General features: G+C 39.4%; 1 protein-coding gene across 3 annotated transcripts in view; it reads right to left on the bottom strand.

The window, feature by feature from the left end:
* ZSWIM8 (zinc finger SWIM-type containing 8) overlaps window positions 1-16570 on the bottom strand; it is a 62648-nt gene that overhangs the window by 22677 nt on the left and 23401 nt on the right. For 2 of the 3 annotated variants that reach the window (XM_030488934.1, XM_030488935.1), the window contains exons 3-9: window positions 15416-15510; window positions 8409-8581; window positions 6489-6596; window positions 3532-3613; window positions 2120-2240; window positions 1566-1767; window positions 485-660 (exon numbers count right to left, since the gene is read on the bottom strand). In XM_030488934.1, the coding sequence (XP_030344794.1) occupies window positions 485-660; window positions 1566-1767; window positions 2120-2240; window positions 3532-3613; window positions 6489-6596; window positions 8409-8581; window positions 15416-15510 (957 nt within the window). Of the gene's footprint in view, window positions 1-484; window positions 661-1565; window positions 1768-2119; window positions 2241-3531; window positions 3614-6488; window positions 6597-8188; window positions 8383-8408; window positions 8582-15415; window positions 15511-16570 lie in introns of those variants that run through there. The other variant, XM_030488936.1, reaches the window with a different exon arrangement.

The raw sequence follows: 16570 nt of genomic DNA, 5'->3' as shown, positions 1-16570 counted from the left end.
CATACACCAGTGACATTGTTTACCAATACACTGCAGAGAATAAACTCCCTAATAGCACAGAAAGCAAGAAATGGTTCATCTTGAAATAGACAACAGTGAATGATTGGGCTAAACAGAAATCCATTAAACTGCTGAATAGTTAAATTTAGAAAGCATTAAATTTTATTGGTAGCTGCTGTAATCAAAGGAATGTTTTCCACTGAGACTCTGAAATGCAGAATTACACTCATAGGTAAAAGAGAACTCTCAGAAAACAAATTATTCACACTACATGATGTTGCTAAAAGTGAGCAGCAATAGCATTTCAAGTTTAAAGTAACTATAGTGCTACTGAACCTTACATAGTACATAGTCCAGAAGGACTAATGGTTTAACAGGTAATGAGGTAATGATACAAACACAAGACATCTACTGGAAGGAACTCTTAAGTGTGCTTGAATATCACAGATATAAAAGAGAGACTGGATCTGATTCACATGCTCACCTCTGTGGACTAACAGTTGGGTCAAGGACAGCCAGCCTCCAAAGAATCACCATCTCATCACACATACTTGCACAAGCATGAGCAGCTACTTCTGACTGGCCATTGCTGCGCCCTGTGTGCCCGCTAGCACTGCTGTGTGATGCAGATGTTCGCACACTGTACCACCAGCCAGTTATCTGCAGAAGAAAATGTTCAGTGGAGCTGTGTTGTGTCCAACATCTCATCCCCGGCTCTCACTCTACCTCATAACCACAAGGAAAGAGGATCTGTGGCTAGTAGCACGCTTTCATTTTACTCCAAAATAACTATGAGCATTAAAGCAGTATTGGTTTGTAAGAACTAAGGACCTCTCAAAATTTCTCTGGTTAGAAGGCACGTGCCCACAGAACAAAACACTCATAGGAGGTTCTCTCACTAGAGGCCCTCAAACTTGAAGGGAAAAAGTGAACAAATGTGATAAATGAAGCATTTCCTTTCCCCTGCTCAAAGCTGAGGTATGTGATAGAGCAATAAGTAAACTTACACCGCAATTTATATTACAGAGTGAGATCAATGTCCTGATCTGTCAAAGGAAACCTTTTTCCTAATATTATTTTTAAAAATATACTAAAAAAAATTTATTTAAACCCATCAAAAGATATCTTTTACAATAATAACAAAAGACTCAGATTCTACCACCTAACATATATTTTTATCAAAATGGCAGCTTATATATATTGATATATGATATATGATGTACTTTGCTAGGGAAAAAAAGCAAACATTTAAACAAATCACCTTGATTGGGCAGAAATCAAATCAAATATGTTGAACGAAAGAGAACAGACTCCCTATACTCATGTTAAAAGGACTGAGGCATCTTTGGGATATAGTGTTATCAGTACACCATTAAATCAGGACACAAACAAACTGTACGTAACATCATTTTAGCTTGGAGAAATACATGCCCATAATGCATACAGACTGTTTAAAAAAAAGTAATAATTACTTAGCCATGGATTGTACAGGCATATGACACCACTCACTGGTTCAGCCTGGTTCCTCAGAATTTCCCACCTCCACAGCAAAGAGATTTGAATACCTGCTCATAGTTGAGACACTGGTCAGTCAGAATCTCTAGCAAAGGAGCTGCATTGCTATCCCGCCTCTTAAACATCTCTCGCACAATAGAAAGCAGGTTCCAGATTCCTTCAGGCTCTCTTCCTCGCAGGGGACGCAGGAGGCAGGCCCACTCGGCAGCAGCTGGTGGCTCCGTGGAAGAGAGATACATTGAATTCACATCACTGTATATCAAAAAGCGGGAATGAGGGAAAAATAAATCAAGCACAGCCATACAAAATCCTGAATATATTCTACGTCCAGAAGTATATTTGCACCTTAAATGGGACAGACATGCATAACCCAAAAAGAGAGGATCCATAACAAGACTGACAACACCACAAAAGCAAGGTATTGTGCAAATACAGTGTGCTCTACTGAAATAACATTGGACAAGCTATACAGTCCAGACGAGTGACCATGAAACTAAGCATCCTTCAACCCATAGCATTACATAAGGGTACAGGCTATTATACAGTGAATGAGCTTACAGATTACATTAATATCACATTTTCCCTTCAATGGGAAACAGTTTACCTGAAAACAACAGGAGAGGGTCCACAGAATTTGTGAAGAGTTTTCTTTATGTTGTCACTCAGAGTAGACTCATCTAAGTACCAGGTGCTTTGATCCGATGCAGAGGGTCCAGCAGTGGGATCTTGACAAAAGAATAGCACATATACAGTCTGGGATTTGAAGATATTTTCCTCCGTGTGCCCAACCACAGAGATTATAGGGAGCACACAGGCAGTGTTACTCAGCTCATTTTACCTGCTGCAGAACTCATTATTCAGAATGATCTTAAAATGCTATCATAACATTACCTTCAGCACTGACAACACTAAATGGAGAGACATGGCTGTCATGCTGAATGGCAGCACTACAACCAGTGGGACCAGGAGAAGTTCAAGGACCGTGCCAACAGAAACCTCATGAAGTTCATTGAGGAAAAATGTACAGTCCTGTACCTGGGACAGGACACCCCATGCATCAGCACAGAGTGAAAATAACTGAGCAGCTGATAGGTTTTGAGAATTATGGTGGATGCCAAGTTGAACAGAAACCAATGGGAAACTTTCACTGAAAACACAAAACAAACAAAACAAAAAACCACCACCAACCAACTAAGCAATCAAAAAGCCCCTGCAAACTGGGATATATTAAGAAAAGCACAGCTGGCAGATTTGCGGAACTTATTTTATCCTCCTCTACCTGGCACTGGTAAAGTTACACCTGGAATATTGTATCCAGTTTTGGGTCCCCCCACCCAGGAATGATAATAAGAAACTAGAGAGGATATAGTGGAGGGGTATCAAGATAGCTGGCGGCACGGAGCACATGGCTTATGAGGTGAGACTGAGGAAAATGGGATAATTTCCTTTAAAAAGGAGAGGGTGATGGATGATCATTAACAGCCTACAACTACTTGGAATCACAAACACAGTGCAGACAAGCTCTTCTTGGTAGTAGTAGATGATAAAAAGGATATTTATCCAGGACAAGAGGAAAAAATTGTTGACCAAAAGGGTAACGCAACACTAAAACAACAATACTCTGCAACATCTCTGGTAACCAAGATTTAGCTAAGCTAGCCCAAGCCACAGCTAAGCCAATCTAGTGCTGCAATTGGTTGGAGAGGTCCCCTCCAATCAGCATTTCCAGGAGTCTACAATTAATACTGATTTAAAAAGAAAAATCTTTTGTTAGAAAGGTGCATTGCCTGATGCTCCCTTCCTCTGCGTACACTCTGAGGCATTCATTACATGAGATAGTGCCTGTTGCTTTGCCATATATATACATGCAAGTGCCTGTACTTATCCCTTTTCCTTGACCTCCACCTGCAATTTAAGCTACATGGTAACAGACCAGTTCAGAAACTCAAAGCAATGGAAATATATCCATTTCCTACCTGTGACAGAGATTACCGAAATAAGATGTATCAAGGTTACCTGGGGCTCCACAAACTGTGTTGATGGCAGTAGACTGAGAAGATAACAGCTCATCCAGCAAGCGCTGAGCTGTTGGAAGAATCTGAAAACATGAAGCAAACTTTCAGCATAAACAATATGTCTTATCCTGATATACCCAGTCAAAAATCTGACCACATTTTCATGACTGAAGCACTCCCATAATTTCAGAGGTATCAAACACACCATGTTTTCAGAAAGGACGATAGAGGGTGCTAAAGATTATAGAATAGAAAACCAGCTATTAAACTCTCTCCTTTCTCAAAGCAAACCTATATGCAAGGCTTACTTTCTACATTCACACCTTAAGAAGTAAACAAAAGCATCATAGATGATTAGTTCCTTTCTCATTTCTTGAGGAGTAGGAGTCCATAGAGAGTGATACTGCAGCTAATCTTGAGAGACATGGAAGTCTCTCCGCAGTCAAGGTCACCATTTTCCCCCACTTTCAATGGTCTTTACTTCTTGTTCCTAAACTATTCTCTAAAACCCAAACTAATGGGAAGAGAGGAGCAAACTATAAATTACATATCTACATAACTTTTGGCACAGACTTCAGCTTATTTATCATCCTGTTAGCAAAGGTAGATATCAACTAGATATCAACTCAGACTCAATAGTAAACTAATGCAATTTCAGCACTAAACTAATCATAGCTTCTGGACAGTTCAGAGTCTAAGTAGAGAAGGCTCACACCTGACTGCAAAATCCTAAGTAGATATACCCTCAACATGCTCTTTTTGAAAGAAAAACACACAGTAAAAAGTGTTTCTTCCCAAACTAAGTCTCGGCTGAAACCATAGATCCATTCAGCCTTTACCATGCACACTCACAACAGGTTAGGCCTATAGCTGGGATTTAAATTACTTGCAACAGAACATCTGATATCCCCCTCACCTCTCTCTGCACAACAACTGAGGTTAAAGATCACACTTACTACAAAGCAAGGCACATTCAGTATGCTTATATTTGCAAATAATACAGATCTATCTCAAACAGATGGACGAAAAACAAAGCTTCAGAAGGATATTTTGCATTTCAGCCACCTAAAGAAACAAATTCAGCATTAAACTGTTCTTGTATCTGTTTCCACTACTACATATTTTAAGTCATCGCAGAGCAGAAAAGTAACAGGTCTAGGCAATGTCACACCTTAAGGTGGAAGTATTGGGGACCTGCAGCGATTCTCCTTCAGGAATTTTTGCCAAGATACTCACATTTAATTGGAATAGGAGTACTACCTTCATGAAGGGAAATAGCTCTTGGGAGAAGAACTGGGTAATAAATTCCAGCTGCCCAGAATCACTGACATTTTCATAGATATGGAAGACACTTTGGAAGACACTTTCTGCAGAGACTTTGAAAAACATCTCCTTATCTAGCTGCATTCCTACAGACCATCATCCCTCCACACTTCAAAGTAATTCAGCATTACATTACTGTATCATAATGTCATTCACAAGCTGGAAGTAATGTTAAAATATAATAATGTATACAGCCTACTCTAAGTCTACATCATGTAGTCAAAACACGGGGCCCCAAGGTATCAGAGTATCTATCTCCACACAGAAATCTTGAAGACCAGGAATGAGACTGTTGGAAGAGCTGAGGGCATGCCTTGCCTTTTTCAAGGGAATTACACAACACAGGTTAAGACGCATCTGCCAATAAACCCCTAACTTTTCTGTTGGGCAGCATCCATCAGATGATCTGGCAAGACAGTAATAATTAAATAATCCAGATGTTCCTGGGTGCACAGCTGGTACACATGACAGAAGGAGAAATAATCCCTACGAAAAGGAGCAGACAGAGTAATTTGAAAGCAAGCAACTTGCGTGCCATTCAAAAAACAACTACCACCACTACTAGCCTTTCAAAACCCTCATTTACTAGGATCCAGACTACGTGACATAAAGCTCTGAGTCCTTAAGAGAAGAAAAGCTTTGTTAGGTAATGCAGCAAGGAGCACATACTATTGGTGCTGAACTCTCAGCAACAAAAAAGCAGTATTTTTATTCCACTTTGATATTATAAGTTTCCTCTATTTCCTAAGAAGATCAGTATTTCTGTAGAAAATTTAGAAGATGTTTTAGCAATAGAATATTTTAGTGTCCCAAGCACAGCATCATAATAGGAATTGTAGGCACATGCCAACAGTAATCTAACTCCTATCTAAGCCATTATGTAAGTACTATTGAAGTGTGACAGATATCCAAGCAGGGCAGTTTTTCTTTACCTCTTCTGGTTTAATCAGCATAAAAAAATTCCTAAGCCCTTGTATTTTTAAAGCAGACATTTCACGATCACTTAGGTATTCTTACATATTTTGTGCAAGCATTTTAGGCAGATGATATAAATGACCTGACCTTGAACAATATATAAATTTAAGGAATAAGAGAGCAGATTTTGCCTTTGACTAACAAAATTTCATGTCTGTGACTTTCCATAATCCAAAAGATTCTTACGAATCACCAAAGAAGCTACACTGGGAGAAGTCAAAAAGTCAGCAGTTGGGTGCAATAGAAAGTGCCCACCTAAGGCATATACAACACATTCCCTGATGAGTCTTCTCCATTCAACTTACCGAACATACAACAAAGGAGCAGCCTGATTTGTGCTGACCTAAGTTTTTTCACCACCATGCATTTATTTTATTGTGTTTGATCTTTCACAAGCTAAGTGCAGATTCATGCTAATATGAATAGCCACCACTCTTCTTTCACCCTTTAGAACACTTCTAATATTTTATTTGGCAATAGACAATTGCCAAATAATAGAAGGGCAAATCTAAAAAGGGCAAGAACTGAAGGCCTTCCCAGCAACTCACATTTGAATAGCATAACTGATTATCTTGCAACAAAAGACATCATATAAACTGACCCAGAATAAAGATAACTGAATTTCACTAAAAGTCAATGCTATCGACTGTCCCCATTTACCTGTTGTGGAAGTTCACTGATTAGGTACTGAGCAAATTTTTGCAATTGGTCTCTTTGTAGCCGAGACAAGGACTCAGAAACAGGTGCTCGTAAACATACTGCAGATGCCTGAAGGAAGAAAAGGAGATACAAACTGCCATTAACAGGTCAGACTTAATGCAGCTGTGTCCACTGTAAGGATGAAGTGTCATGAACAGTAGCTATGCTGATGTATATCACGCTTGGTCTTGATGGACAATTCTTTTTTTCCTGTAATTATGTGGTGTGTTGCACATAAGATGCAAATAAGCTGTCTAGGCTTTATAAATCTGTTTTTAAGAGTTTCTTTTCAAAGAAACTGCTTTAACAGCTGTGCTTAAGATCTGTTGTTGCTAGCAATTGCACAAATACTGGCAGGGATATCACAAACAAACCTCTAAAATAGGACATTATTCTTTAAGCTTCTGGCAAAACAACCAGCACTGTGGGGGGCTGTTTCACAGATTCAAAACTACCTCATTTATCTCAATAGAGGTTTTTTTCTTCAATTTTAAAATCAGTCTCTTTCTGTATCATAGAACAACTTCAGATGATAAAAAAACCCCACGAAAAAACCAAGAAAAACTAACAACAAAACAAAGCAAACAAAAAAATATCAACAATAAAACCACATCAAAACACTAGTTTCTTAACCTTTTTCACTGTACAGAGAAAAACATATCCAAATAGCACCTACTTAAAATTTAACGTGGAAACAGGCAAGAGTAGTTTGATAATAAAGATGTTTCTGATATTGGTTTGTCTACATAGAGCAATATACTTTGGCTTGCAATTTGCTATTGTCAGCAGTCAGTATATATAAACATGAAAATCCCTTCACTAGCATTTTTCAGGTACAAGAAACGACTGGAGAGAAAAGAATGATTTTCTATCTTACACAGGATCTGAACTTTCTGAGTGTAAATAATATAAATGAAAATGTTTCCGATCCTCACTCTCTACTATCCACCTTTTAAAACTGGAACTAATAATTCAAAGCAGAACTTTTGTTTTGGCAATACTCCAGTCCTAAATACAGAAAGTATACTGACATTCTGATGACTTCAGAAGAGTATCAATCTAAGCCTATTACAATTGCCCATTATAAAGTATTAACAAGCTTCCGCAGATTATTAGCACTTATTTAAGAATCTGGAGTTGACCATAAGCATGTTAGCTATAAAATGTTGTGTGACAGCAGAAAATCTTCTGTTCCTTTCAATCACCCAAATTTAATCCTTCCTTATGATGTATTTCTCAGCTTCCCAAAGTCTAAGGAAATTAATCTGTACACTAGATGGAACCCTCAAATGGTGTATTTTATATTGATTCTACACATTTTCACCTGGAGTTCAAGGGGATAAGAAACACCCACTTGTCACTTATACAAGGCTACACATAACACAAGCAGTCAATAAAAACATAAACTTAACTGAGTGTTTGAAATCTGCAAGTCAAAATGACTACCCACCTGCCTCAGTGTGTGTTAAAATGAACTGGTGAACATAAAGGCCAACAGTGATCAAAATTACCTTCCTTCTGCACTCTGATTAAACAACTTAAAAAGCTTTCATATCCCATATTTACAAAGACTTCTAATAAAAGACTAACTGAAGAAAGAATGAGTAATTCAAGTATTTAAATGAGAAACAGGAATGGGCCAAAAAGGACTCTGCATCTATCCTTAGTAATTTGCACATTATCAAAGTACATTCTGCAGGTTAGAGCCTCAGTCAATTCACTCTGCAGACCGTCACTGTGAGTGCACATTTGAACAATCTGTAACCAAAAGGAGTGCCAAGCACAATTTCCCTAAAGAGACTGCGAGTTGCATAAAACTGTAATGAGGAGAGGCTCAGAGAAGATGCCTAGGGGAGAGAAGAACTGTATTTAAAGGCCTACATTGTGTATCCGGAAGAGGCAGAGTGCCACGACGTGAGCACACCACTTGGCCCCAGCTCCGCAGGTACAGCTGCATGATGTGATCCTGCACCGGTCAAACATCACCGCCACGTTGTATGCACCTTTGGGAGGCACCATCTGTGGGGGTACCACAGTGGCACTCAGATGGAAGCCTGTTAAAATTCGAAAGTCCAAAGTTACTCTTCTAGTGCTTGGAAGACAGGTTTAGCTAGCACGGAAGTTTAAATGTGCCATTTAAACAGCGAAACAACATGTATAGCAACAACATCCACACAGGGATGGACAGGGATTCTAGATTCTCCAATACTTGTTTCTTTCCAATCGGCTATGGCAGAGTATCAGCAGAGAGGCATAACATGTTATAAGAGGTTCAAAAACACCAGCTTTTAATAAACTAATTTATTTCTATTGATATAGTAAAAAGAAAAGCAGAACTGGATAAAAATATCACTGAAAAGTGTGGGGGTTTGATCACAGGGTCAAAGGTAGACTATATATATTTTAGGCATGATTTCTATGTTAATTATCTCTGGCAGCAGTGCAGAACAGGCTAGGTGACTTATTTCCAAGTCAGTTAACTTTCGCAATTTTACAGTGAACTAAAGAAGACAGCACTTAACACCCGAACACACACACTTAGACACTGTGGCTTCAGAAGCTACCCATTTCTCATAATTTATGTACCTCCTTGCAATTTTGTGAATGTCCCATTTTTATAAACCATGTACTTAGAAAACAAAAAACCCCTCTCACTTTGAGTAAAATCAATGGAAAAGGGAAATTTCAGCAACAACACTTGAATTAACCCAGCCCCATTAATCTGTGATCAAACAAATAAATTATGAACCTCATCTCAGGCGGGATTACAAAGAACTTTAATGAGGCTTGGCTTCATGTAAATGCATGTACGATGCATACCAGTTGTACTTATAATGCAGCTTCCTCTACAGATAATCGTTATTTAGAGGCACACATATTACGAGCAGGAAAAGGCCATCAGGAACATGAATCTTGTACTTGTTTTGAAGGTCTCTATCACCAGTTAATCATCCTCTACAGCAATGAGTATCAGCCTCAGAATCTTTCTGCTAGTGTCAAATTGAGTTTTAATGAAGCACAGAAAGCACCAAGGGCATCAAAGCCATAACCAAAATTCAGCCTGACAATCTAACTTAAGTGAAAAAATATGGCTTAGGACAGATGATTGAAATACTTTCTCCATCAGCAGCACCAGAAAGTACATTATAAATCCACACTACTAAGTTTTTATTATGACATTGTGAGATTATAATAATGATGGTGTTCAGGAGTGCACGTGACCTACCAAATCCCATTTAAAACAATGCACTATTTCTTCCTCAAAATATAATCCCCATGCCAATATAAACTTGCTCTTACCTTGCTTAACCTTTCTTTTTCTCCTGTTCACCAGAATTCAAATCCTCTTCCTGATGTGGGTGATTATTTTGATTAGTACACATAATGCCACGCAAATTCTTCAGCCATTCTAGCAATTGGCACAGAATCAAAACAAAAGGCACCATTCACACAAAATTACTGCGCTGCTTATTACTAGCTACAGTTCTAATTTATGTTCCACACTTGGATAATACAAGCCAAACAGTTCAGATAGTCCTTCTGTTACACTAGAAGCATCTCAGACCAATGCCAAAATGCCCTAATTTTCATAAATGCAAATTAAGCACTTCACAAATTGGAATTACAGCAATCCTGTTCCACTGAGAAAAAGAGGTATTTGAAAGGTCTTAGAGAACAATAGGTCACAGCTATACACTCTTACCAAACTACTACTGTGAAATTTTTATTTGTATACAAAGACAGTTACCTGATTAAATGCAAAGAGGGAAGAACAGTTATAAAAACAAAGAATATTTAAGGGCTTCGGCATGACACATCGCAAGCTTCAACTCAAACTGTAGCTTGATGAACATGTCTGCCACTGACACTGCTAATTCAAGCACCTCTGCCCAGCATTTTCTACACAACTAGTCTTGCTATGTTGAACAGCTGTTTGTGGGATAGCACAGGAAACCGTATCAGGAAAAAAAAAATCTGGGTTAAATTAATAGTTACTTTTATAAGGAAGTTCAATTTTACAATTCATTTCACTGCACGGTTTACAAAAGTATGAGCCTGCAGGGATTGGAAAGGTGACTATGAGGGAGGCCACTCTGCAGTGCTTTAGCCTAACACTACTGTCTGAAGAAACAGACACCAAATTGTACTTGCTTACAGTCAAAGTGCAGTAATTCTCTTCTCCCATGAACCACAGCTCTTACCCTCCTACTTAAAAGTGAAGACAAGAATCACATCCACTGCACACCTGAGTGACCCGGTCACCTCATGGAACCCACAAGAAAGTTCTTTCACCCACCCCTGCTCCCACTACCTGATAACGGTATCTTATCTACTCCATGTGTAACAACGCATTACAAAAACATGTCTGCATGTACTAGACATGTACCAGCAGCATTCATTCTGCAGCTGCATGTAGCCCATCAGAAAAAACCCCTAAGATCTATACCCCATTCTTGGCAAGCTCCACTCCCAGGAGACATCAAGAACGAGCCAGAGGAATTGCTCTGCCAGGAGTCTCACCCGCCTGGATACAATTTTTCTTAAATGCATGGTGGGCACAGAGCAAGCTTAGTGCTTCTGTGAAAGCACCTAGGCTTTCTACACAGAAAGTGCATCTAACACTTGTTACAAGCACCAGATTTACTACTCATGCACAGAACAAATATGTCAAGCAGCCAGCACCAATGCTTCAGAGGATATGCCAGGTACCTACACTGTATAACATACCAGTTCTTCATACAGAGCACCAGGAGCAAACTATTACACCCATGAAGCAGGTTTTACTATGTAGTGAAGAAGGGATACCAGCACACTGTCCTGTCTGGTACTCAATTACGACACATGGTTTGATCAAATGTAAAAGCTGGAAATAATCAACTCCTGCCTAGACTAGGACCTACAAAATAGAGATAGCTTCTTTTTTAGTCCATAACCTATCCTTCTCACTGCTCCACTCCTGAAACTTAATCTTGCAGGAAGAGTATCCAAAAGAAATGTATGTTTCCAGCTGGTTATAATACAGTATCCATAATTTTAGGATGGCTACATAGATGTCTTTTGCATTTAATGCGTATTTTATCATGAAACTTACTTATTGTGAAATTCCAGGTCTGTTCATTTATTTTTCTGAGGTCATAGAATCATAGAATGGTTTGGGTTGGAAAGGACCTTAAGATCATCTAGTTCCAACCCCCCTGCCATGTGCAGGGACACCTTCCACTAGAGCAGGTTGCTCAAAGTCCCATCCAACCTGGCCTTGAACACTGCCAGGGATGGAGCATTTACCACTCCTTTGGGCAACCCATTCCGGTGCCTCACCACCCTCACAGTAAAGAACTTCTTCCTTATATCTGACCTGAACTTCCTCTGTTTAAGTTTAAACCCATTACCCCTTGTCCTATTGCTACAGTTCCTGATGAAGAGTCTGCTTCTGGCATCCTTGTAGGCCCCCTTCAGATAGTGGAAGGCTGCTATGAGGTCTCCACGCAGCCTTCTCTTCTCCAGGCTGAACAAACCCAATTTTCTCATGATTTCAGGTGGAAACGCACAAATTTAGAATACCCCAGGCTACTCAGTAAGCAACTGGAATGAAAAAAATTAAGTGACCTATAAGTTAACAACATCTTAAGAATACTTCAACATGCTAAGAATACTTCTTGCAATACAAGTTCCAAGCTTTCTTCATTGATATTTGGTAGTTCTGATGCTCCTGTAACAATGTCAGCAAACAGAACTCAGCACATAATTTAAGAACTGTTTCTCTGTCTTTTCCAGGACTAACAGAAATGGGAAAAGAAAAGCTCAACAAAATTTTAGATGGGAATAAAGCAAGGCAATTTTGGACAAGTTAGGAGAATCTCTAAAAAGTGGAGACAGATACACTATTCAAGAAGGTGCAAAATTAGAATCAGACTGAATCTGCTGCTGCCTTCCTTAATTGTAAAAAAGGAAATTAAGACTATGATAGAAAAAAAGTCCCAGAAACCAGCAACTATGACACACCTATCTGAGAACAGCAATAACGCCTTCAGCGCAAGGACATGGGTTTATGACTGCTACAAAGGGAATGTGCAGGAGAAGGTGTACAAAAGCTAGTTTTTTGTGCATATACAACACTGTAAAAAGGTGGGGTTTTGGAAAATTGTGAAGAGGTGCTGTTGTTCAGAAATTATGGGTATAGATTTGCACATGGACAAGATGACTAAGATTACTCATTTGTATTTAAAATATATATATACTGCAAAGGGATATGGGTAAAAAGAGCACAAAGCACGTTTCAAGCTATGTCCTATTGATCGCAATATTACAATGCACTGCCCAATCCCCCTCCAAATCAAATTGCCTCTCATGGGCTGCTTCATTTCCTGTGTTTCTTTTCCCATTTGTCAGTATATGAAACTCTCAACTACCATCACACACCTTAAAATCATTTGGAGTGGACAACTAAAATTCCAACCACCCCACCTGCACTGCCCAGCTTCTGGGCTGCTACTCAAGGAAAAAGAAACAAAAAAATCCCTCCATTAGCTAAAGTTTCTCTCCCAAGGAGGAAACAATGTTACTGTCTAAACAAAGTTACTTCCCTTCCACACACATAATCTTTTGTCAAGAAGCCCAGTTGCTGTATGCCTACTTGAGAAGTTCCTCTCCTGTATCATTCACCACCTCCTCTTTTTCCCCGACTCCTCTCCTCCTCCCCCAAGCACAGCTTTTGCACTAACATTCCTAGCCTTTGTTCATTTACACTGCTTTACACCTCCTCACCTTTTTAATTTATTACTGAAGCAAGTTTTGACCAGAGTCTTCGCACTGTATATTAAATATTCTGCTCTTTTCCACTGGGAAAGTCCCAGGAATTGCTGAAATTCAGCCAGACGTATTGTAACTCATTTTGTCTCTCTTAAACATTCCCCCTCCTGAAGTTCAGCAGATGCCTTAGAGGCCTCTCTCAGCATTTCAGACCTGACATCAGGAGCTCATGAATGTACTCAAAACTCAGTTTAATTCTATTTAGCTCAATTTCATTAATGTTCCAAAACTACTATCTGGTCTCACTGACAACTCAATATACCTTATTTCTGCTACTGTTATTACATTATGCAACAGATGAGGTAAAATCCTTTCAGATGCTTTACCCTATATTCACATAACAGTTCCATCAGCCTTTTGCAATTTGTGTAGCTCAATTACTATATTCTTCTCTTTTCATTGTCTGCAAGCTTTTACAGTATCAGTCCCTTTTATTCCTTTTTTGAGGGTCCTTTACCTACATTTATTCATTCCACTGATCACTAAGAGTTAAGTATTCCTGGTACTAGCAACTAAACAGGCAGATAGAAAGAAGTCTCTTATCCCTCATCTCAGGAAAATACAGGAACTTCCCTCCTTAACATTATAGATTTTCATATTATCATTCTTCTTATTACAACCAGGCTGAGTTCCTACATGCCAATTGATATTCTAGCTGTGAAGCTTACTGTTGCAGAAAAAAACACCACATCTCTACTGGATTGACATAGCCCACCTTGACATACTAGTGTCTTTATTTCACAGAATGCCTTCCTGTCTAACAGCTGTCACTAGAAAAGTCAGATCAATATTCTTCTTTACTGCAAAGGATTTAATGAAAAACACAGAAACCAATTCTTTGTTTAAGGTAAGATTAGTTCCTATAACCATAGAACATAAAAAGAACAAGGTAAGTGAGGAAAGGCAACAAAACCCACTGTCCAGCAACAGGGTTTTCCTTCTGCCAAAAATATTACATGAGTAACTGTATTAATAACATAACTCTTTTCCTACAAGAATAATTTAACCTTGCAAACTTCCTCTCTGCCATACACGCACTTCAGGCAAGGCATTCATTCGATTAGATGACTAGAAAACCAAGTTCTCTACGGAGACAAAGTACACAGTTTTTTCCAAAACAACGTTTTCAGATCGTTTCTGGCTTTTCACTCAGTTTCACAGCTGAGCTGACTGAGACTGAAGTAAACATAGTATTTAGCTCAAGACATTACAAAGAATAAATGTTATAATGGATGGGAACCTAGCTGAGGCTTGATTCCCAGTCATGACTAAGAGACATATCAAAGTATGTTTTTCTCAAAGTGTATTCGGTAGAGTATATATGTTTATGTTCATTATGACTGTCGGAAAGAGGCAGGAAAAACATAGGTGTGCAGTTGTTTTATGACCTTTGTACTTGGCTGCACCAGGGCACCTAGCCAACGCTCTCAGCATGGACAACAGTGAGATCATGAGAAACTGCACAGCCCCACGAGTAAACAATCACAGAGCTGGCACAAAGCCGGTTGTTTTAATAAGGATACAGAAGCAGGACCTTCTTGCAGCCGAACCCGAAGCCTCACCTATGGGTGGACGCACCACGAAGAAACTTTCCCTATTACCTGGGGCTCCAGGTATTGGCTGCAACGGGGCTTCCCAGCCTGAAGTGTGGGCCTGGATGATGATTAGGTGGTAACTGGTGATGTATTTCTTCTTGATCTCTGTTCTCTCTATGCAGTAATGATTTGATGCATTGCTAATTTTCTTCTGTGCTTCATGTATATATATACACATGATTTGCTTTATTGTACTTCTTCATTATATAGAGAGATATACCCGATTTGCATTAGTGTGCTTGTTTGCTTTAGTGTGCTTATTCACTTTAGTGTGCTTGTTTAATAAACTGTGCATGTTATACAGCTGGTGTGTGGTCATTCTGTTGCATACCCTGCCTGTCAGCACAACGCATGTGGCAGGGAGTTTAGTCTAGGATGCCAGAAAAGTTCATTTTGAGACAAGGTCATACCACTGCTGTCCCACTGCAAATACAGTTTTGGAAATATGAAGTATCTGGAGATCTGAAGCTGAAATATTCTTACCTATCTGGAGAGGGTCTTTGACAGCCCTCACCCGGAACAGCTGCTCCCCTCGCTGGAACTCATCTGCACTGCCATTCGCCAAACACGAGTACAATCTGCAAGAGAAACAGAGACCATGTCAAGATCAGTCTGTTTTGGAGAAACTTTACAGTATTATCCTCTTTATTCTTTGTTGACATGGTTTTTGAAAAATCCTTACTATCTTCATCTTTAAAATGAAATCCAGCTCTCTTCTGCCATTTATACACTAGAGTTCAACCATAAACATCACTAGTCTCTTCCTGAGTTTGTGTGTAGTCACTGGCATTTCTAGGAATTTTAACCTAAGCCTCTGTCTTGGTTTAAACCCAGCTGGTAACTCAACCATGCAGCCGCCCGCTCATTGCCCCCCTTCTTCCTACCCGCTCCTGGAGGAATGGGGAGGAGAATTGAAAGAATGCAAATCCCACAGGTTGAGGTAAGAATAGTCCAGTCACTAAGGTATAATACAAAACTACTATTACTACCACCAATAATAATAACCATAAGGGAAAATAACAAGGGGAGAGAATATAAAACTAAAAGGGGAAAAGGAAAAGAAACCAATAAACACAAGTGATGCACAATACAATTGCTCACCACCCACCAAGCGATACCCAGCCCAACCTGAGCAACGATCTGGGCCTTCCAGGTAACTCCCCTCAGTTTATATACTGGGCATGACATGCTGTGGTATGGAATACCCCTTTGGCCAGTTTGGGTCAGGCATCCTGTCTCTGCTTCCTCCCGGCTTCCCATGCCCCTCCTCACTGAGAGGAGAGCATGAGACTCAAAATCCTTGGTCGGAGTAAACATGACTTAGCAACAACTAAAAACAGCGGTGTTATCAGCGTTGTTCTCAGGCTAAAGTCAAAAACACAGCACTGCACCAGCTACTAAGAAGGAGAAAAATGACTGCTACAGCTGAACCCAGGAGAGCCTCCAAAATACAAATTCATTCCTAGCCTAAAATTAAGCTTCTCTATACAGTATAATATCAATTCAAGGTCCAATGTTAGCATGCCACAGTAAAAGCTCCTTCTATTTCTAGCTGAGTTACCTGCATCCTTACACCTGAGGTTTTTTTACATCTGTGTTCATCAGAATAATTAACATGTACAACCTGCTGGGTTGCTC

The sequence above is a fragment of the Strigops habroptila genome, chromosome 5, assembly GCF_004027225.2.
Source record: "Strigops habroptila isolate Jane chromosome 5, bStrHab1.2.pri, whole genome shotgun sequence".
Classification (NCBI taxonomy): Eukaryota; Metazoa; Chordata; class Aves; order Psittaciformes; family Psittacidae; genus Strigops; species Strigops habroptila.
The sequence above is the reverse complement of the archived record's forward strand: the minus strand, read 5'-3'. Positions and strand labels throughout refer to the sequence as shown.